The sequence below is a fragment of the Pelmatolapia mariae genome, linkage group LG5 (genome assembly GCF_036321145.2).
Source record: "Pelmatolapia mariae isolate MD_Pm_ZW linkage group LG5, Pm_UMD_F_2, whole genome shotgun sequence".
Classification (NCBI taxonomy): domain Eukaryota; kingdom Metazoa; phylum Chordata; class Actinopteri; order Cichliformes; family Cichlidae; genus Pelmatolapia; species Pelmatolapia mariae.
The window spans coordinates 11961278-11985691 of NC_086231.1; the positions used below are offsets into that span (position 1 = coordinate 11961278).

Here is a 24414-nt window from a genome sequence, read left to right on the forward strand (position 1 = left end):
CGGATGTTCTCAGCGTCGTTGGTGCAGCGGATCAGATCTGACCGCAGCGCTCACACACAGACACACACAGTCCGCCTGTCTGTCTTTCTGTCTGCACGGATCCGCAGACGGTCAGCTGGTGAGCCGCACACAGACAGGACACGAGGCGGCCATGAACGCGGCGTGTTTCTGACAGCCTCCGTCCGCATCCAGAGCGCAGCCGCTGCTTGTATCAGAGCGATCTGTGCTTTCAAAGCGGAGGAGGGGAGCACTGCAGCAGACATGCCGGGCCTGCTCCACATCACTCTGACCGGTGAGTCTCATTCTTTAATCATGTCTGATCTGTTTATTTCATGCAGCTGTAATCACAGACCGCGACAGCATTTTGAGAACGATGGATATCCTACAACAAACACCCTCAATGAAAATATGAGGCTGACAGAATTCTTGGGAGACTTTGAAAACATCACAGACGAAGACGAAACTCATTACTGAGCGCCAAATGCGCGTTTTTATTTAGTGCTGCAGGAAATAATCATAATAATAATAATAATAATAATAATAATAATAAATGAAATAAGGGTGTAACCAGCAGCCTGGGCGCGATCTCCTTTAATGAATCGCTCAGGTTAAATCCTGCGAAGTGGATGCAGGCTGGCAGTGTGTAGGAGGCGCGCAGTGCACTTAAATCAGTGGACACACACTGCAGTGTCTGACACACACACACACACACACACACACACACACACACACACACACACACACACACACACACACACACACACACACAGAAGGCAGAACCAGCTGCACCAGACCAAAATCTCCTCGATATGTTTGATTCAGTTATTAGCATGATCATAACATTTGTCATTTGACAAAAAATTGACTTTGATCAAAGTCAATTTAGAAACAGAATAAATGTGAATTTCGAATCACGATAAAAACCCGAATTGTTATTTTGTTGTGGCAGCTGCAGGAGAAAACCTGCCCATGTTTGAATTTCCAATATTTTTGCTTTTGTTGGATTCATTTTTGTCAGAAGACACATTGCAGCTTTTTTTTGTGAAATGTGAAGGTTCATCTTTGTGTCTGTGCTTATAAAACTACAGGTATTATATGGCAGTTTGTTAAATAAGAAAGAATTCTTTATGGGGTTGGAAAGATTTGTGGGGTGGGCACAGGCCTTATAAGCTGATCTAAAGCTTAAAGCACGGAGGTTGATGGCTTAAGGCCAGTTCCCTGGGACATTATGTAGACTGTAGAGTAAAAATGTCCACTATTAGATTTTATCTGCCATGTCAACTAAAACTGATGGCATCCAGCAGTTTTAAAAAAGCGTAACAACAAAAGTAAATATGAAAAAGAAATTGCCTGTATCTGTCCAAACATCCATAAATATGGATTAATGGAGTGAAATACTAAACCTCTATTCAAATTTTGAATCAAATTATACTAATTAGTTAAAGATAGTATGCATCTTTGGAAACTGACTTATAGTAAGTTAATGTTTTCATAGTGACATATTCCCAGAGCTATAGTACTGCTTGGCCTGTTTGTATTGTTGGCAAACCAACATACTTAATCACACAAACAAAAGTTAGATATTATTAGATATGAATTATGGTCAGTCCTAGGTAGTTGCTAGGCATGTACAATTACATTTTTGTAGATTTAAATGAGATCTCATTAAAACCTGTTAAAATGAAAATGACAAGATGCTTTGATAGGGTGTTATAGGTGCTTAAATGCTATTAAACCAGTCATGTTAGATCCATGGTGAGAAGAAGGGAACATAGATAAAGATTTTGTGTATTATAGAATGATAACTCTAAGAATTAGCTTCCGAGATTGCAATGTAGATAAAGCTAAAAACAAAAACAACAACCCAGAAACCTGAAGGCCTAGTACCATAGTGTAAAACAATTAGTTCCTAACATTTGGCATGGAGCACAGCATTTTTATTTAGAAAAATGAATTTTAGTTATATATCTTACTAGCATGCTAAGTTTTGATGAATTGTATCATTAGCATTAATGTGGTACATTAGCATCTCAGTTCACTATATTCTCCAAAATGTAAAAAACTGGTCAAATTTACTCACATAAACAATCATGTAATTGAAAATAAATTTCAGTTTATTGCTAACTTTGATATTATAAAAACTAAATAGGCATGAACATAACGTTAGTTTGATCTGGTGTTCACTGCATCAAGATCCGGCTGTATAAAATAAATTAGGCCACCGCTGTAAATTCTTTAGTACAGTTTTTGCCAGCTCACAGCCATCCCATCACTCTGCAGCTACAGCATTTTAACTTGCACGATAACAAAGTCCTGCCCAGTTGTTGTCTTCAAATCACAGTGGGCATAGTTACAGGACATATATTTATTCACAGGATGAGTCATCAGAAACTTTTATTTTTGCTCTCACAGCTATGTCATCCTCACAATGCAGCTGTTAAGACAAATGCAGTTCTCGACATTTCTTATTACACTAGAGTGATTTAAACAAATAATTGCACATCCTATCTATTTGTTATATTGTACCATGCAAGCTACATGCTATCATGATATACATACTACACACAGCAATACCTGGATGGTTTCTTAGCTTTTGGTTTGCTACATTAATCAAGAATGATGGTTGGTAATTTCTCACATTCGTATTAAAAACTTAAAGTGTAAAATCAATATTACATGCATGAGATCACATGTCATATAATCTATATATATTTTTTCTTATTATTCTTTAATTAGACATATAACACTGCTCTATTTCTTTAATTGTGGTCTAAATATTTAATATGATCGTGTTGCATGTAATTTGGGATGAACTGATTGGAGTACTGCTCCACATTTTAAGGAGCCAACTGAAGTGGTGCAGGGATCTGAACAGGATGCTACCTGGTCAAATGCATGTTTTTCTGGCATGTCCTGCTGGTAGGAGCCTCTGAAGTAGACCCAGGGTACATTAGAAAGATTACATCTCTCAGCTTCCAGATGAGATGAGGAAGTGTCTGGAGACAGTGACGTCTAAACATCTCTCCTTAGTCTGCTACCCTTGTGACTTGGACTCAGATAAATAGATGGAGCAGTGACTGAACTCTTTGTATATACCTTTGGGTAGATGAACTACTAATGCAGTACCAGTGTGAAGTGAAAAACTTTTGCAAACAAAAGCTGAGGCCTAAGACCAAATACTGATCAAATATTGATCTCTTAGCTCATTATAATTCATGAGCAAGCAGCCCTTGATGTCAGAGCATTCTTTTAGAAAGAAAAGAGTTGATGCTTTAGAGCTTGCTCTTAGCTTTTCGACATGCAAACAGCTACTTTGAAAACAGGCCAGATCAAATGTTTGTGTTTCAGGGTCGGAAATGTGAAGGTGGTGCTGAAGGTCCTTAATTCTGAATCCTTTCTAAAATAGCAGTGAATCTACTTGGTGGTTTAGCATTTGATTGTAAAAACACATCAGATTGCATAGAAATCTATTGGAACACTGCTCTTGATCAAGTGTGTTCACTTATAAATAATGGTTCCTTACATCAAAAGTGGCCTTTGATAGCTTTGAGTGGTATAAATATGTAAAATTATGCTTTTTTTGAAAACCAAAGATACATTTAAACTTCAAATGCCAATTAATGTCCATTTTGTGAAGTCCCAATTAGACTATAAAAGGACAATAAAGCGTGGCGTGTGATCCCTCAGTCCTCTCAGTCACAACATGTAGTTACGAAATACCAAAGCATTCAGCTTGTGCCTAGTAGATGAAGTCAAGGTGGTTACGTCCATGTTTTTATATGATCTGTAGGTGTAGCCACCTGGGGATATACCATGGTACCCATACTTATACACAGTTTATGATTTCAGCATTAAGTCTCTGTTGTTGTTAGAGTAGAGTTTAGTAGAAAGAACGTACTCTGATACTGACAGTGTTTGAGGTTTCAGTCATTGTGGCCTGAGGTTTTCACTGCTGCTGCATTAGCTCACTTGTACGATGTATATTCCTCTTGGGTATGTGGCATAATAATGCAGCATCTGTTCAGTAAGACTGAAAAGAACGCTGCATCAGTACCAACATAGCAAAATTTAAACTCACGAAGCACTGTCTTTTTATATCTTTATGGCCAAATATTTATTGATCAGCGATGAATCAGGGAGTAGATGTTTTATATCTGTTGTTTTTCTGCTGATTGTCTTAGGTTTTCCTGGAGAGCGTTCATTTTAACTAAATAAACTGCAACTCTCATTATCTCAGGATAAAATAAGGACTGTGTTTCCTGTATGGATGCTTATGGATTCACCACAGTGTTGACTTGGGAATTTGGAAAGTACAAAGGAAAAATCCCAAAAGGTTGAATTTGTTCATCTGGACATAACGTTTTCAGTAGGAGAACGCTACGTTTCGTCACTCACCCAAGTGACTTCTTCAGTCACTTGGATTGCTTTAATAATAAGGAATTAAAGCGACAGAAACAGAGCTGTTCTCTAGGTGATGAATCCCTCATCTCTCCCTCCTTCTGTTCATCCTCCCATCCACCACCTCATCATCCTCTCTTGCATATTACCTCACTGTCCTTGGAGCTCTTCACTGGATCAGTAACTCACAGTGAGAAGGGCATTTCATGGTCCATTCTTTTGAAGCAAAGCACTTTTTAAAATTGAAAAAAAAATCTGCAGATAAAAAAAACAACTTCTTTTGTGACATTTTCTCATTTTTTTCTAATGATATATTCTGTACTTATTCACAGAAACACATCATCATTAGTGTTCCAGTGTTTTAAAAAAATCACCATGGTTGCTTAGCCGGGTTTCATTGGAAGTGCATGGGCTCCAGTGAGTTTTGACGTAGCTGCACTTTGTATGGTCCTTGGGCTTACCTAAATTAAGCCCCAGGCTTAATTTAGGTAAGCCCCAGGGTTTTTTCTATTGCTCCTCCATCCCTTCTCACTTAAACTAAGAAACATCTCAACATTGAATTCAATCTAAAGTTTGCACAGACATTTGGGGGCACCAGCAGGTCAGGTTTGTCGTATTCCTTCCAGTTTTACTTTGTGTTTAATATTAATTAGAAAAAAGTTACCTTACTTTTTCTGCTGCACGTGAAGAAGGTAAACGTTGTAAACTTTATACCAGACAGCAGCACCAGCAGTGTCTGAAGCATTCCCAGCTAAGAACAGATGCACAGCAGCTTCACATTCAGAGACACAGTCCTCTCCTAACAATGGTTGCTGAAGGAGTCTGCATAAAACTTCAGCAGATGTAGTCCATCCCCTTTGTCAGAGCTGGAATGGACAAATCCAAGAAATCATCACCATCACACATCTTGACTTCAACAATTAGTGGACCTCAGATAGCAGCTGAAGTTCCTAAGTCACATTGCAGCCACCACCCTGCAATCAGCTTGAAATGGGCTTTTGGGGTATGACTATGCACTGAAGTACACATTTGTCTGCTTATAGTTTAAGTAGTAAGTCTGTGGCTTAAGTCTATCTACTTTCCTGTCATTTCTGGCCATTTACTCAAAATATGTTTGAGTAGACCAAAGACACAACATCTTTGTAGGCATGAAGGCGACCATCTTTCTATGCAGAAATAGCCCTGCACATATAGTCATGGCCACAGTGTACAAAGGAACATGAAGATCTCTGGACATGGACTTGTAGCCTTGAGATTGTTGATATGTTTCCACAATTTTTGTTCTCAAGTCCTCAGACAATTTTCGGCTCTTCTTTCTGTTCTCCATGCTTAGTGTGGCACACTCAGACACACTACAGAAAGGTTGAATGAAATTTTCTCAATTTTAACTGGCTTCAGTTGTCATTGCTATATTGCCAGCACATGTTTCTTGCCAAAGGTAAGTTCAGATGAGCATCATATGCTTGACATAAAACAATTTACCCACAATTTTAAAAACGTGCCAATAATTTTGTCCAGCCCGTTTTTGTGTGAAACACTTTCAAATCTGGCTTTTTTTCTCTGTTTTTTGTGTTGATCCACTGCACATAAAGGAATTAAACATGTTTATACCGAAACATTTGTAATTTTAACAATTTTCTAGGAGAAATTGCGCATTTTCTGGAAAAATTCTGATAATTGCATACTGTACACACACACACACACTGAGTCCAGGCAGTAAGCATCCAATGTATCTGACTTTATACAGTATTTATAATTGGTCAGTTGAACTAAAATGCATCACTGGGGTTGGTTTTTCTCTTTGGTCTGCACGTTTAAAGTTGGCTCGAGCCAGCAGGAGGGAACTGGTGGATCACAGGGTGGGGACTGTGGGGTTGTGGTGTTGGGCTAGAGAGCTTAGCATGCTGCAGACATGTTTGAGATATGTTGTCTATGATATTGTAATCTGCTCACTTAGCCTTTGAGGTCAGACAGCCATCTGTGGTCTCAGACGGCTACATATGGGTGGTTACAGTGAGGGCTCCCCCTCCATTAGGGATTAGTGATGGATGCATAAGTGATGGATGCAGGAATTGGTCAATTTATATTAAAAAAAGACAGCTGGAGAAGTTAGCAATTAAACAACAAACGGATGAGCAGGTGATACTAGCAACCCTAAATGATGAAAAGGCACAATAGGGGTGTGTAACACATTTAGGAGACTGCTGTGCCTTCATTCAAAAATTAATTTATGAGCTCCTTATTAGCAGTTGCAGCTATAAGCTTGAGTTTATCTATAATTACTTACTAATAGCCAGCTACAGATGACTAACTGTGCACTAAAAAACAAGAAACCAAGACAGTATTGTAATAAAAAGACACACAAACTAAACAGCTAAAATGTGTTCTTATTAACTGGTTCAGTAATGTGAAATAGTTGCAACAATGGCTCTTGTTGCTGGACATCAATGTTCATCCGATTGGTCTCATGTACTGATCTGTGTTCATGTACACATTCTTTTTCCACTTTAGTTGTTTTTTAAAAAAAAATTTACCATCACTGAAAGCTACTTTGCACAGTTTAGGCATCAGAACTACTCGGTTACGGTTAGAAAACACAACTGTTGATGCTTTGTGTTCTCCTCTGAAGATTTTCTATAGTCATGCTGACTGTAAACAGGACAATCTGTCAAATTGCCTTTTTTCTGACTGCTTTACCAAAGCCATTCATGACAGCTTATATACCATTTATAATTAGTACAGTATTCTATTATGCAGGTAGTGATAAACTCTAATGAAGCTCTGCATTAATTAGTGAACACTCAAATGAATAGTGAATCAATTAGCAAATGAAGGAATTAGTGCAGTAAGATGTCATGGGAGTCCAATAAGAAACTGAGAGTAATTTAAATACAAAATGAAAGAGCTGTCACTGATGTTCCAAGCTCAGCAGTGAATATAAGACTTCTTTGATTTGAGAGTTCTGTATTTAACAGTAAATTAAATCTCTTTAATGTGCAATACAGTCTATAGAGTGCTCCTATCTCTGCTCTGCCCCTGGACTGCTGTTCTTCAAAGTGTGCTGAGTGACAAAACAAGGAGTGCTGCAATTCTGCATTGGGAATTAGTTAAACGGATTTCATTTGTCAGTTTATTTAATTATAATTGTTTTTTTTAATAGTTTTTACTTTATTTTTTCATTGTGAGCCACTGTAAGTTTTTTTTTCATTCAACGTATAAGAGCAGATGGTGTCCAGATGTTCAGAGCAGAGGATAGACAGCTGACAAGCTGTAATTGCAGCAAAACCTTCATAACAAGTTTTATTCCATCTGAGCCAGAAATGTGAACTTTAAACGTGTGAAAAATCACACTTTGTGTGTGTGTGTGTGTGTGTGTGTGTGTGTGTGTGTGTGTCTATCAGGAAAGCTTTAATTCACATATTTCCATTTTTCCACCCTTTGTTGAGATTATGTTTGATTTGTTTCCTTAAATTCTGTTTTCTTTACACATTTTCTCAGTATGCTATTACAGTTTTTTCTGAATGCTTAAACCCTAACTGTGATTCTTATAGCACAATTTCTAAAACTATTAATACTTATAGCAAAACCACTCACTGAGTTTGCAAAACTAAAAGCACAAACACTGCTTTGCACTCAGTTTGCCATTTTGTAACACACACTTTGCAAACCTGTAGCTACAATCCACTGCACAGCACTCTTTTTGCAGAACTGTAAACACAACTCACGGCTTTACACTCAATTTGCAAAGGATCAACACACTCCTAGCAAAACTATACACATTTATGGCCATTATTTACACTATTTTGCCAACTGTCTGGCACACTGTCACATGTGAAAACTTTTTTAGATAATTAGTTCACTTTGCAATCAGCCTAAGCACTGTAATACAGGTAAGCTGTGTGTGTGGAGTACAGTGGAGGGAGCAGGAAGAGTGAGAAGTAGAGGAGGCCGAGGAAGAGGACGTGGAGGTGAAGAAGTAGGACGAAGAGGACAACAAGGACAAGGAGGAGCAAGAGGAGGACGAGGAGGGGGGAGAGGAAGGGTAGGAAGAGTAAGAAATAGAATTGCTGATGACATCAGAGCTACAATAGTGGACCATGTAATCAACCATGGAGTGACCCCGAGGGAAGCTGGCCAACGGGTTCAGCCTAACTTGAGCCGCTACACTGTAGCAAGCATCATAAGGACATTTTGAAATGAGAGTCGGTTAGTACAGTCACTTTGCACTAAGATTTGTAGCACTGCCATGCTAATGAGAAACACAACAATACCATAGATGTAAAATTCCAGAAGATATTTTCCCCTGTGCCTTGGACTAGAGCAGCGCTCCCCAACTCCCGGGCCTCGGACCGGTACCGGCCCGTGAGTCGTTTGGTACCGGGCCGCGAGAGTTGAGGCTCAGGTGTGAAATGTATGGTTTTCAGGGTTTTTATCGGTTTTCAGCGTTATTTTGTTATCGTTTTTATCATTAACTCGCTTTTCCTGGGTCTTTTCACGTGTGTTATGAATAAATCTTCTTTTTTTTGGTTTTTTAGTTTTATTTTGTTGTGTTTATCCGCGACACCTTAAAGGCCGGTCCGTGAAAATATTGTCTGGCATAAACCGGTCCGTGGCACAAAAAAGGTTGGGGACCGCTGGACTAGAGGACATTTCATGTGATGTAGACGAAAGTTTGTGGCCAGATCCACAGAGATGACACAATGTAGACTGATTTCTTTTTTTTCCTCAGTAAAATTACTATTTCGTTTTGACTTGGAAATAAACACTTGTGTTTGTTTTGATGTGTGTGAATAAACACCAGTACTTGAAGTTTGGATCCCTCTATGCTTACAGATCTATGACAAAAGTATGAGCTCAAACTGACATAGCCTACCTTGTGCACAGAGAAAGCAAAAGCCAGATGTGTTTTTCATTTATACCATCAGTGTGTAGTTGGTGCATTGTGTGCTTATTAATTTGATGGCTTGTGTTTACTGTCTGATACAAAAATACCATTTTTACAAAGGTGTGGTGAGTTAAGCAAAGGTTATTCGCTTTTACAAGAAAACTACAATGTTTTGCTGATTGGGTGAAGAGTTTTCTTATTTGTGTGTAGAGTTTTGCAAAAATAGCCAATAGTTACAAAAAATGTGCTCAAGCCATCAGAAAAAACTGTAATCAGTGACAGTTAGTTTCAGACAAAGCTACCGCTCCAGTGTGATTAACTGCAGTGGTACATTCTAGTATCATCTCCACTGTTTGTTTGTTTTCTTCCCTGTAGCTCTTCTGGCCAGCTGTGATGCCTTCAGGCTGGGTTCTTCCCACCGTGTAATTCCCCTCAACGCTCCGGCAGCTCATCTCTTCAGGGATGAAAGTCCAGCCAAGTCAAGTTTCATCCTGGAGTTAGTGAGAACCAAACGTCATTTGGTCCAGGAGTTAGTGCGAGCCCAGCCTCATTTGGTTCATGACATGGGTTGGCCAGAGATACATGAAACGTCACGCTCACAGGCCAAGATGGAGTCAGCTAACTCATCTCAGTTGAGCGCACCACCATCTGCGAGTCAGGTGGCAAGAGCTCATGCAGCTGTGGATGACAACCTGGATGTGGAAGATGAGATGGAGGTGAGAGCGCACTGCTTTTGTGTTTTGTATCAGATTAACTGAAATCCTTTAGATGAATTACGGAGAGCTGAACTGGAAAATAACCACGCAATTTAGTTTGGCCATTTTTTCTTTGCTTATGTGAAAAAAATCTCATCTTTTCATGACTTGCAGTATGTTTTTAAGTCTTGCATAAATAGTTACAACGTGAAAAACATGGAGGCACCGCTGCTGCCCTTTAAATTACACTCTGTAGGAGCAGAAATCGTGTAAATAACAACATGAAATAATGATGAGTCATTCCTTTGATCATTCTGAGCCCAGCTTTTTTATTTATTTATTTTTTTTGTTTAATGCCAGTTAATCATCATTATTAAACCTGATTTTTTTGGAATCAAGGAAGAGAGGCTGAAAAGATAAATAGTTTGGAAAAGCTCTGAAACAATGTTGTATCCTTGCTTTCATTTAAGAAATATTTATGCCTTGTTCTTGTCTAATTTCATCTGCTCATGTGGTTATTCTGCAGCTGATCATTTATTAGTTTGTCTCAGTGTGTCTGTATATCTGACCAAATATTTGTCTGCTTTCAGCGTATGGTTCATCTGGCAGTTCCACAAGATGCAGAAAGCTACACGGTAAATCCAGACTTCACTGACCCAGAGGCGGAGCTTCTCAGCGGGCCAGGAGCTGGCGATTCTTCCCAGGAAGCTTCTGGGTTCTATGGAACAGATATGGAGGACAGAGACAGAGGAGAAGAGGGCCCAGAGGACCGAGAGAGAAGAGGAGGAGAAGACGAGTGGGAGAAAGAGGCAGGGGAGGAAAACGAGAGCAAGGGGGAAAAGGAAGACGAGAAGGGAGGAGCGAGAGACGATCAACATGTTTCGGATGCCTTTGAGGTCAACCACACAACACCAGATCTCGATGCTCTGATTGGTTAGTAAAAATCGTTTCCCTTATTAAAAAACACATCCTCATGCAGCTTCTTTGTGTTTGGGATTTAGTTCTCTACCAAAGCCCGCTGTCATTCAGCAGGAAGTTGCATCTTCAGAGACTTTATTGTTATTCCACAGATGTCTGGGACCAAATGTTTGCCTGGGAAAAAACAATTTTAAATCAACATTTTTACAGACTGTGCTGCTCCACTTTGGTGGGCAAACATTACGTCTGCATCTCAAGCTGTTGTGGGAAGTGAGTTATGATACTGGTTCTTAAATATTGATTTTGCCAAGGGTAAACATTCAGTCTGGGTATATAGAAATGTGGGAAAGCACCTGAAGATACAACCAACTGCTGGAGAAGAAGAGATAAAAGCATAGACTGTATGTAAAAGATGGGCATATTTTCTGGGTCTGAAAGAGATTTTTTTTTCAGGTTTACTTCAGGTATTTCACAAAGGATTTGAGGACTGATAATTTCTTCCTCATATTCAAAGTCAAATTTGCACAGTTCTTATATATATATATGTATATATATATATATATATATATATATATATATATGTGTATATATATATATAAACATTTAACAACCTACGGAATTAATTTTGTTCCTTTAACTGGTTCTGTATCTCCTGTGAGTCTTTGATAAGCTGTCAAATCCTCAGCACTACAGACAGCGGACTCAAAGAAACAACATATGTTTGTGACATGTCTCAATGTGTCACACAGGCTACAGTCCATCTTTCAACCCCTCCTCCTCCGAGCAGTCCAGCATCTCCATCCCAGCCGAGGGACCTGATTCTGGGCCAGAGGAGCATCGCGCATCCCCCGTTCTGAAGGTGAGGATAGAGAAATGAACCCATTTAACTGTATCTGTGTGAATGTAACTCAGACTGGTTATTAAGCTGGGTGGTTACCATAAACTTAATCATTTAACTAAACTTACAGATTCAGGAAAAGCAACAAAACAAGGACTAATGTGATATTTGCTATACAGGTGGGTCCTTTAGATAAAGAGCCGTGGGAAGCAGAGCGGGAAGAAGATGTCCTTTCTAGCGGATATGGAGGCCTTCGCTCCTCCATCACTACCACTACTAGCACATCAAGTGCTACTGGAGATGCTGTAGGAACAGCCTCCCCAGAGACCGACACTGGCACAGACTTTGGGCTGCTGGGAAGTTATACAAAAGGTACACTAAAGCAATTTCCTTGTTTTATGTTGTTCCCTGTTCCCCTGTGAGATATCAACGTTTGTTTCTGTAATGTTCTTTTATTTATGTACCCTTGTGCTTTGTATTTGCTGTTTACGTGGAATAAAATGTTTGTGCTACATCGGACATTTCGGGAAACCCAGTTATCGCCTGAAATTTTTGGATGGTGACGCTGTTTTTTATTCTTTTGTCTCTGTATGTGTATGTTTATTGAGGCGTAACATTAATTAATAACAGATACAGATTTTCTGTATCTGTTATGTATCATGGTCCTGAAGCAGCAAAGCAGCCCACAGATCATCACATTAGCAAAACCATATTTGCTGCTGATATGATGTTCACTGTTAGTTTTAAACCACACGTAACGGGACTCAAACCTTCCAATAACGTCAACTTTTTTCTTGTCAGTCCACAGAATATTTTCTCTTGGGTATTATCAGTATGTTTTGGGGTAAATGTGATGTGGTCAGCAGTGTTTTTTACCTTGGAACTGTCCCATGGATGCCATTTTTTGCCCAGTCTCCTTCTTATTGTTGAATCATGAACTTTGAGGCAGGTGAGGCCTGCGGTTCTTTAGATGTTGCTTTGGGTTCTTTTGTGACCTCCTGGATAAGTCGTTGATGCACTATTGGAGTAATATTTGTAGGACAGTCAATCCTGGGAAGCTTTCTCTGTTTTTCCAGTGGTTCAGTGGAGTCCCCAAGAATTACAAATACGTTTTAAACCCTTTCCTGAGATATACAGTCCCGATTAAAATTTTAAGACCATTTGGAAAATGGCAAAAAATCATACTTTGCATTGTTGGGTCTTAACAAGGTTTCAAGTAGAGCTTCAACATGCAACAAGAAGAAATGGGAGTGAGACAAAACATTTTTTGAGCATGCAATTTATTGAAAACAAGGCTTAAACTGAAATGGGTGGTTTTACAGCTGATTTAGGACCACACCTCCAAAAAACCCGGTTAGAAGGGGTATAGACACTGCATCAGTTACATTTTGTTTAAATGCATCAATGTTTGATAAGCTGTCAAATCCTCTGTTTTATAAAAATATAAAATGCATACAAACTATAATCTTCTCAGGTCAGATGTTTGTGTGGACTAAATAAGAAGTATTCTGATCAACAGATGTTATTGCTTTAAGATGGAGCCAGGACAGATGTTTAGCCTTGTTGAAGTGAGGTAACCATCTGCTGACTGGCATTAAAATGATATAAATTCTCTTAAGGCAAAGTAGATACACGTATTTCACAAAATCAAACTATTCCTTGTATCCAACCACAGAGAAGCTTGTGTTTTTATCTCTGCTGCCCTGGTTTTGTTTCTGCAGGTGAGACAGAGGATGAAGAGGCTGAGAGGGAGGAAGAGGAAGAGGAGGAGATAGGCCTCGTACACATAGGTGTATTTACCCACAATCCCACTGTACCTGAAGTTGGCTTGGCTCCCAGCAGAGAGCCTCTGCAGCCTAGTGTGGAGAAAGGTGAGTGTCCAGTAATAATCAGTATAAAGCTTCTCTAAGCCCCTCCCCTTAGAAGGATTTGTTCAGTGATAGCACAGCAGGTCTGTCAGTTCTTCAGTGTTATGATCATAGCAAGCCCGACTAAAGCAGACAAATTGCCTCCTCTGTACTCAAGAATTTAGACCAAAGGACAGAAGTGACGAGGTGAAGGAGGAAAAATGGAAAAAGATGGAGCGTGAAGAAACAAGAATCAGACACATCATCCCACTCACTACTGATCCTTCCCCCACTATTGGGTTCACCGACCCATCCTGGAATTGGCTGGAAAAAACCACGCCTCTGGAGTCTCACAGGTCAGAGGTCAGGGGTGGTGGGGTCACAGAGGTCCTACTACCAGACAGTGATCTCAAAGGAGTAGAGGTGACACACCAGGTAAACTTGCAGACAGTGGGAACAAACGACAAATATAAGTTATTTTTTCCGATCATAAAATTCTGGGATTTATAACGCTATTTCACTTTAAATCCAAATCTTTCAGGTAGTTTGTGTCGACTGGAGTGAGCTGACTGGACGAGGCTATGTCGTCCTCAACATGACACAAAACATCAACTGCGTGAGTACACCTCTACCTAACTTATGCATTAGTAGGACATCATTTGATATGAGGTTTATGGTTATGGTTTCAGGGAGAGAAGTTTGGATGATGCCATGATCGCCTTTTGGAATCAGAAGTAACCAAATTTGGATGAAAGAGGATTAGGCTAATAAAACCCTAGAATTTCGATTGCAAAATGTGGAGCACAGACTCTTTGGACCGTCTGGATCTCACAGAAGACTTTACTGTTTATTTCAAAATTCCATTTAAAATTCTTTACAAAACACCAACACCACAAAATGATTGACGGATGCAGTTTTGTGACTCAGTTCTCTTTTTTGGAGCCAGCCTCATGTGGCCATTAGAGGAACTGCACCTGAAGCGGTTCCTCTAATGCCCCTTTGTTCAGTCAGGAGTCATTTTTAGGGGTTAACTGCCACGTCAGTGATGTTTATCAATCTGTTACAGTTTCTGAAAAACTACAGACACAGAAAAATCCCTACAGTGTTTGGAACTGATCTGCAGTTATGCAACTGTATGAAGCTGAAATTAAAGTTTAGCTGGCTAAATTTACTTCATTACATGGCGACTTTGTACATCTGTAGTGGTTAGAGATGGATCTGAATTCTGTGCACATGATAAGTATAAACTTTATTTCATGACATTTTTTAAACATTCAGGAATACGTTTAACCCCATCTGCACTGCTGAGTGCACGGACTGCTACTTAGAAAATGTCTAGTGTCTATTTGTCTATTAGTCTAACGTCTGGTTAGAAAAAGTCACATATAAGTTCATATGTCTAATAGTAATATTTACAGTTTTTCTCGATTGCTAAAACACATTTCTTGAAACTACGCCTCATATCCGCACAACAGTAAACACAAATCCATAACATCTCACTCAATTCCCCAAACATCCTATTTCCAGGTCAAAATGAAGCTCTACACCCAAAACTATTCACTCCTGCTGAAAAACCGAACTTTGCCCTCAGACATCAAACACAAGCCCTCAAAAACACACACACTACAACAGAGTTTTGCACACTGGTACAATTAATTCAAAACAATAGTTCCAAAACAATTAGGTTGCTTATGGTTCTCCCCTTCAAAACCCTTGTCACATGATAAACACAAAAGACGCAACCAATGTATGTACAGTGGCACATTGTCATTCATGTACTATACAGTACAACACACACCAGAAACATTATCCCACCACAGCATCTTGTCTTTGGTCTGGGTCAGGCCAGAGAATCTCATCCACATCACAGGCTATATTGGCCCCAGCCAGGCAGCGGGGGTAAAATCCTCTTGCATGCCTGATCCACCCCTGGCATGCATCTACTGATATGTCTAGGCAGGCCTCTTCCATGGCCTGAAGGAGGTGAACACGGACATAAGGTTCTCGGTCATACACTTTCCACCGCCATGCCGAAAATAACTCCTCTATCGGGTTTAGAAAGGGGGAGTATGCAGGCAGAAAGATATTAGAAAACCTTGGGTTATTGGTAAACCAGTCACGAACCAGAGCAGCGCGATGGAAGCTGACGTTATCCCACACAACAACGTAGTGAGGCTGCTCTGGCTGTGCTGGTTCCCTGTAGTCCAGCTGGAACATATGTTGTCTTAAACCATCAAGAAAAGCAAGGAGAAGCATAGTGTTATAGGGTCCTAGTACGGCATGGCGGTGGAGACTGACTGTCTTCGTGCCCTTGCTCTTCCCCTTCCTTGTCGCCGTTGTTCTCCACCTCCACCTCCTTCACCACCTCCACCTCCTTCACCACCTCCTCCTCCTCTTCCACCACGTCCTCCTCCTTCACCACGTCCTCTTTCTCCACCTCCTCCTCCTCTTCCACCACGTCCTCCTCTTTCACCACGTCCTCTTTCTCCACCACGTCCTCCTCTTTCACCATGTCCTCTTTCTCCACCACGTCCTCCTCCTTCACCACGTCCTCTTTCTCCACCACGTTCTCTTCCTTTGCATCTCTTTGGATCCATTGTTTCAAACCTGAATGAGCTGACTTTGGCCCTTTTATCTATCCATCGCAGGTTCTGATTGGTGTGTGCTAAATTTTGACTCCTAGTGTTTCCACCTGGTTAATTGTATGCTAATTGGGCTCAAGCTATGCTGACTTACGTTAACATTATTGCATGCTAGTGCTTTCTACATGACTACATGGTGTAAGCACTGTAAAATGTAGGGATTTGTGTGTAGAGTTTTGCAGTACCAGTTCACCAAATTTGAGTCATGTGTCAAAGCAGGGAATAGTGTTTATAGTTCAGGGAAATGGGTGAGCTTTTTGACCAATAGCGTTTATGGTTTTGAAATTTTAGTTTAGAGGCCTGGTTATAGTGTTTAAGCAATCGAGAAAAACTGTAATATCAGAATGTACTTGTAATTCTTTCAGTTCTTGCTATTATAAGTTCATATAATACCAATTTTTTCAGCAGTCTGATTCCGTTTCAGCTAACTAGTTTAAGAAAATTCAGTGCAGTTGATCTTGGAGATAGCTGTGACCAGCTGTGGTTTGGGCGCACAGTTTTGCTTTTACACGACAATAAACCACTAAAATCTGTTTGCAAGCAGACTGAGACACTCCTTCTCAGGTGGTCTGTTTGGTCTGAACCAGTCCAAACAGGTCAGATATGAGAACACAATTTTGAAGCCAATTATTTATCCTAGAACCAGCACACGCAGCTGTGATGTGTCCTTCTTTGAAGAAGGAGCCAGACTTTTCTCTCCCACTGCAGTAGCAAACATCAGGTGAATGAGTGCTGTAGAGCTCTAAAACCCGGACTGCTGGGGGCTGCTTGTATTTGTGTGTGTCGGTGAACGAACATCTGTGTCCATGGCACCAACACAAACCCTCACCACCACTGCAGTAGTTGTTGACACAGAAACAGGGATGGAGTCAAAGCTAAGCTACTGTAGTTTAACTCCTTTTATTCTGTTTCCTCACCTTTGTGTGTGTATGTGTGTGTGTGTGTACGTGTGTGTGTCTGTGTGCGTGTGTGTTACAGGAGGATTTCCGTTTAGACCAGGGTGTGCGGTTGTTGACGACTATAGAGCGAGTGTTTGCTCGGAGAATGAGTAGCCCTGAGGGAACATGGGTAATCTACCTCAGCAAGCCTACACACCGGCAACACCAGCTGCTGATGAACGTGGCATCTGTGCATGGTACACACACACACACACACACACACACACACACACACACACACACACACACGCACACACACACACACACACACACACACAAGTAAACATGTACCTTAAAATGCAGAGAAAATAGTAAAACACAATAAGTACAAACAAAAATGTTTTAATCTGTTAAACTGGAACACATAGCACATAGCACACAGCATCAGCATCCCTATTTATAGCCAATGGGGGAAGAAAGACTTATTTCCTAGTCAACAAATACAACATTAAAATTACAAAAAGAAATTACAAAAAGTACAAAATCTAATGTAATTATAAAATAAAAGTACTCACTGTGCTGTAAAATTTCATGTGTGACAGATATTATGTTAGCTTTAACTGCTTTATACTGAATGAGGTGCATTAAAAAATTCTGGAGTCAAAAATCAAAAACGTCCCTGACTTCTATTTGGCCTGTTGTCCTTTAGGCTGTGTCTTTGTGCACAGCTTCAGCACTGCTGGATCAGGCCAAGTAAATCCTTTTTTTGACGATTTGACCATGGGTATCAACTTCATGCTAACGACAACATCAAAACCTCTGTCAAACTGACCTGAACTTCAGGTTGGGGATTATCTGTGATGAATAGAGTTGGATCTCTGGCTACAGCTCACAACAAGGGTCATAATTACAAATCTGAACAGGAGCATACTTGTCATTTTTTATATGCTCAAGCAAAAAAGTAGTGAGTCTGAGATATCAAACCCAACAGAGGATCCCTGTTACTGATTTGAGTGCACAAGCACATTAATATTCATCCACGTAGCTTGTCCAGACTGCAGTGGCTGCTGGCAACTGTGTGACAACAATGTGCAGACAAACATGAAACAATAAAAACAATTAGCACAAATAAAAATGTATCAACAGAAGTTATCCCAATCTTAATACTTTAACTCTGAACCAAGGGTGCACCCTGAAATATTCAGTTGTGATCAGCGGTCTCAAGCAGTTTCTTTGTTCTTTGGATAAAAATAGATGGTCTGCTGTCACATTAAGTTAATTTTCAGCCTCCTTCAGGGTGTGTTATCTGAAAGCCTTCACAAATATCAAACAGTTGCAAATGTCAGGCTTCAGTATCAGACAAAGAAACACGATATAAAGAGATCCTTTAAATGAGGCATTTGATTCAGTTCTGACCCAAAGAAGAGTTTAAGAGCTTCTCAGTAACACACATATTCAAGCACACACAGGCACTGTGTTGGCTCGAAGGACTGTGTCTGACAAGATATGTTTTTTTATGCAGGAGTGATCCCGACCAAAGACATGCTGGGCATGCTGGCAGAGATCAAGACATGTCTGACTGAGGTACAACATCTAGAAACTTTTTAATTTTGTTGCAGCAGTCTCCAGCAAATCAGATTCAAACATTTCTGCTAAGATACTGAAGAGAACACAGTGAACGTGTGTGAAATGAAATGGAAAAAATGCACCTCTTTCTGTGACAAATCGTCGGTATGTTACACTTTCGGCCACACGCCAACACGTCTCTTTGTTACGCGTTCGGAAACGTCAGGAAACATGAGAACCGTTTGGAATGAATCTACACATGTACGTGGGTTACCGTTACCGCCGGGAGCATCATTCTATTGGATTCCATCCACAATCCGGCACGTGTCATAGGGCCGCCTCGGGACGTGACAAATCATCGGTATGTTATGCGTCGGGAATGAGAACGGCCTGGTATTTCTTACAATATAAGCCCAAACATTCATGGTGAGAGATTTCTTTTATTTAATACTATAGCATCTCTTTTTCAAGTGTAAAAACTGAGACATGCACTTCTTTTTCCTATATTAACCCCCTAAAGCCTGAAATCTGAAATAATTCCGCTCCATATATATTTGCTACATCTGGAATTTTGTTTAACCTCCTAAGACCCGAACTCTTTCATGGTATGCATTTTTAATTTCTCTTTGCCATTTGGGCTGATTGGCAACTGATGAATGTAAAAACAAAGAATTATGCAAATATTTTTTTTGACTGATTTTTGTTTCTGAGAAAAATGAGAGCCACATATGAGGACATTCACATTAAATTTCGATCGAACAGTGGCAGTATAATGTCCTCGTAAGTGGATATCAGGCCCTTGTAGAGCAAAATTTAGTATTTTGGTCTAGACAACCCAAAATGTGATGTCCACATATGTGGACGCCAGGTCCTAGGAGGTTAAATTGCTTAAAAATGTATTGTGCTTTTATTTAAGTTTTTCAGGGGGAAAAAAATCACACTGATCATGTAGAAGTCTCAAAAACTCACAGAAAATTGTATGTGTCAAATATGACACACTAGGCATTAAGGAGTTAAGATATCTCAGGGAGTAAATGTGCAGTTACACTGCTGTTTACTAACAAAAAAGGGGACTTTCACTGGTCTACTTAAGAGCACGGTGAGCTGTCACAGTATGAAATGGGTTTGACATGAGTTTAAACTAATGGTTAATTGTTGTGCATGCGTACCTTTTCAGGTGGGCGTCCAGAACTACAGTGCTGTCAGCAACTGCCCGTCTCGGCCCATTCAGACACGCAGTGACTACGGCAAGCTGTTTGTGGTTCTGGTTATCATCGGCTCCATCTGCATGGTAATCATCACATCTGGATTCATATACATCTGCTGGCAGAGACGGCTCCCTGCAACTAAAACTGCGGTAAGCACAAACACAAACCATCGCCATGCGACAGTGGCCCGTGCTGATGTGCAGCTGTGCTGTCAAGTGTTTAAGACCACAGATGTTTGTCACTGTTTACAGTATATATATATATATATATATATATAATATCCTCTATACTTAAGTAACTTAACCTAATGTAATATGGTGTCTTGGAAGTTTAATTAACAAAGTCTGCAGACACGGTCAGCGGTAATCAACACCTTCCTTTTTTCTCTTGCACACGAGAGAGAGAAGGGCCTTCAGCAGGGTGCTGGTACGCAGTCTCTAAAGATGAATAGCACAGCACTTCTTTAAATACAGTTCAGACCAAATTAAAATAAAATAAATGCATTTTAAAGGACATTAATTGAAATGTGCTTTCAGAAAGCTGATTTAAGTTAATAATCTGATCCACCGGTGATTGGTTTTTATGTAGCGTGCAGGTTGTCCAAATCCAAATATAATATTACTAATAATATGAAAACATTATCATAATTGTATAGGTTTTAACAGTAAAATAACTATGTACTAATTTAAATGTATTAATTTGGTTAGCTATCATAAATTGTGACCAGAATGAAGGAGTTAGATCAAACATATGATGTTGGGAACATGGATCATGGTTAGGGATGATATTCATCTTAGTTTAGGTTTTGTTAAATCCCTCTAGTCTGTGTTTAGGGCTGAGGTGTATCAGCGTTTCTTTGAGGTGTTCTTACTTTGCCAGACTTTTCATTGATTTCCTCTCATTCATTGTATTTTTTTGCTGCTGAGTTCATGAGAGATGAAGGCATTCATGTCTCTGAGCTGCCGAACTGGATAAATGGACTCAGATCACTCTTTATAAATCTTTTGCCCCTTCTTTTCCACACAGTTTCGTGCTGAGGAGCTTCACTTTGTGGTGAACGGTTGCCATGATAACCCAACACTGGATGTGACTAATGATGGCCAGCCTGAGATGCAGGAAAAGAAGCCAAGTACCAATGGGCTCGCAGGAGGAGGAGGAGGAGGAGGAGGAAGAGGAGACAGAGTTGGGGAGGACAGCAGTCGCTGGCAGGTGATTGGAAGACTAATTGAGGGATAAAAAAAAGATGAAGAGATGGATGAGTAAATAATGAGTAAATGAGTTACTGCTAAACCTTCCTTTTTGAGAAAACTAAACTAAACAAAAATGCATTCTGCCTGGCAACAGCATGAAGACACTAATCTTTTTTTTTCTTTTTAGGTATTTGTCAATCAAGCAGCCACAGAGGAGGAGGAAGAAGAGCAGGACACACATCTCTGATTGATGAAAACGATTCTTTTATATACAGCTGATAAGAGGAAGCCCTGAGGAAGGAAGAAGATAATGAAAGAGGATGGGGAGATGGTGGCAGAAGAAAAATAATACAAAATGTTTTTGATGGAGAGAACAAAGAAAAAAAAGAGAGAAATAAGAGAGAGAAAAGGAAGACGTTGATGGGAATAAAGTGTTGCCCAGTCAGCTGAGCTAAGACTGAGGCTAGGAGGGAGTAGAGGAGGAGTCACTGCATCATGTTTGAGATTAGACACTGAATTCATGTAGAGTCATGAGTCTCTCTCTGAGATCTTCAGCTTTTAAAACAATTAGCAGAGTGTGATTGACAAAGCTGAAATTTCATTAAAAGATTAAACTCCTGTTGGATAGGTTAATAATGCCATCACGCCATAGAAAAGCCTGTGTTTAGTGTGCCTTACGCTGCTACCTTTTTGTACAGAGGCTGCATGGGACAAATTAAAAGCAAACTCTGCACAAATCATAACTTAAAGCATCATTTTACAACCCTAATGTTTGAATGTCAACACGCTGTGGCACCGTTTTGTGTCACAAATCATTAGACAGAGTGGCCCACTGTTTCCCTAACTGTGAAAGTAATCGAAATATTAAAGAAGAGGTGGTTCACTATGAATTGTGGTATAACTGAATATATTTAGGTAAGTTACAGATCAGTATTTTATATATAAGATGTAGTGAATTTATAAATATGATATATTAGTTCAGGGTAAAGTAACCAACAGTGTATGAAGTTGTCAAAATTACCACCAGTAGAAGAATGCCACTCCTCATATACTTTTTTTCCCTTATAGTTTGTCATATCTGTAGAGACTGTCCATATTAAACAGAACCGAAGTTTGAAATAATGAGCTCATAGTCTGAAGCTCAGGCTTTGACGGCCTCGAAACACAAGTTTTACAAAAGGATTTTTTCCACTCTCTTGACTTGCTGATGTCAGCACTGCACCGATGTCCTGGCACAACCAGAGCCACAGCTCGACCTCCTGTAGGAGGCGGGGCTTTGAAGTCTATTTGCAGAAACCAGCCGGGGACCAACCAATCAGAAAAATGAAAGCAATTAAAACAGGTTCACACAGAATTTTTCATAATGAAATTTTAGTAAAGTCCCAGAACAAAACTGTAGAGCAGGAAGTGAGCATGACAAGTACCCTTGTAGTATTAATAGTGTAACCATAAACACTCACCTCTTTGTGTTAAAATGACTTTCAATACTTATGTCATTCTACAAAAACTACAATCTTCTAAGAGATATTGTGAATTAATTTAGGACTTAGACTCACTATGGGTTACAGTTAGTGCTTGCTGTTAAACTCTATACTCGGACATCACTGACAGCAGAAAGAAAGTCCCAATACCAGTGCAGCCAATCAAATCATCAACAGTTAGATGATAAGGTGTGACTACAGTGACAGCAGCGACTCCTCTAAGCTACTCCTCTGGATTACTGATGAGAAAGTAAAGCCTGTAGCAACTTTGAAAGTGAGGTTTTGGCACTTTATTGAGTCCTCTTGGAAGTAGTGACTATCATCGTTGAAATGCTGCATCATGTTAAACGTCTTACATACAGTGATTCAAATATCTCTATTTTGCTTATAGGAATGGTTGTAACCGCTGAGGATGTTTACTCTGCACTCTCAAACATGTCATGTGATCGCTGTACTTGTGTGCTGCTAGCCTTATATGCTGTTTTTCTCCCCCAATAGTGCTCTAATGGCTGCTGTATGCTCCTGGCTAAATCTTGAGGCTATGACACATGGGCAACATTTAGACGTCAAAAGCATGAAATATATAGATAGTTACAGTGTTAAAGTCGAGTCACCAGACCCAAGTCGAGCCCCAGGTGTTCAGTATTATGGTGTTAAACATTAAAGTCAGAGTTACGTTTAAGTCACAAATGGAATGACTACAGTATACACAGGGCACACAGGAGTAACAGTTTGAGTTCCAACTCAGTAAAAACAGGTCTGCAGTGTTATCATCACTCCAAACTTGTCCCATTTACTTTATTCAGGGCTTATAAGATTGAGTTAGCATGGCCATAGTCTGACTTTAAGAGTCACCTCAATACACGTATGACTAACATTTAAGTTCAAATTCATTCATAAAGGATCAAAATTAGAATTAGCAGAGGTCAGAGGTCCACGGCCCGATTAATAAAACACTGACTCGCTACCAAACTGTGATGACGCACATCAGACGGACAGAAATATGCTGAGATATATTTCTGTCATTCTCACTAACACATGCTCACTGACTCATTGCTGTAGTTGCCCATCTTCATTTTCATCAAGATGTTGCCTGTTTTATCTCTTACTCTGACTTTTCTTGATGCATCAGTACTGTACATGGCTTCACTCAAACCAACACCGATTAATATGCACCATGTCAGCTAAACAGTATTTATGGAGCGCTGAGGACACATGCAGAGATGGAGAACGATCATGAATACGTTAAATGGCTGCCCGCAGTGTGGATTATGTGGTTGTCAAGCACAAGATAGCTAGGGTGGAGATTACTGAAAGTGTGCACTGCACAGAAGAAAATCCAAATGGAGCTTTATCATTCTGTTTAATATCAGGCAAAGCACAAAATACAGGCAGGCTCTTTGTTGTTATATAGATGAGCATGTAGCTTTCAGCCCTGCAGTAAGCATCAATATAACAAAACACAGCTGACGTTGCTTTCGGTTGACAAATGAGAAACTTTAATTTAGACAAATTTCGTTGCTTGAAGTGATCGTTTAACAAATTCTGCTTCTTCACATTTTTACTTTTTATACGTTTTTGTTTTTAGGTTCTGATGGCAAGCTTGTGGATAGTTAACAGTGCCAGCACAAGTTCAGTTGTAGCAAAAAACAAATGAGCCCTTAGTTTGTATAAAGAGTTTGTTGATATGATTTTAAATCAATATGTAAACTTTTTTTTTTTTTACTTTTCATTCATTATTTTGAAATATTTTATTTTTAATTTAAAAAAGTTTTTTTCTATGTCTGTTTGTTTGCATTTACACAAACATATGGTTTCACATTTTTGGTTGTCAGTGTAATAAGTGTGACAAATAAAGTTTGAAGAAG

General features: G+C 39.7%; 1 protein-coding gene across 1 annotated transcript; it reads left to right on the top strand.

Annotated features, from left to right (window-relative positions):
• On the top strand, positions 1-24414 carry podxl2 (podocalyxin-like 2). The gene is made up of 13 exons (XM_063473688.1): positions 1-292; positions 9659-9999; positions 10569-10911; positions 11646-11755; positions 11914-12106; positions 13456-13605; positions 13760-14016; positions 14123-14197; positions 17202-17358; positions 18624-18685; positions 19845-20024; positions 20902-21084; positions 21253-24414. Exons 1-13 carry the CDS (start codon positions 4-6, stop codon positions 21310-21312), a joined length of 2400 nt encoding a protein of 799 aa, XP_063329758.1. The 5' UTR covers positions 1-3; the 3' UTR covers positions 21313-24414.

Coding starts and splice junctions, on each gene's coding strand:
- podxl2 (XM_063473688.1), top strand. CDS start 4: ATGTTCTCAGCGTCGTTGGTGCAGCGGATCAGATCTGACCGCAGCGCT. Junction 12,107..13,455: donor GCTGGGAAGTTATACAAAAG/GTACACTAAAGC, acceptor TTGTTTCTGCAG/GTGAGACAGAGGATGAAGAG. Junction 18,686..19,844: donor TCAAGACATGTCTGACTGAG/GTACAACATCTA, acceptor GTACCTTTTCAG/GTGGGCGTCCAGAACTACAG.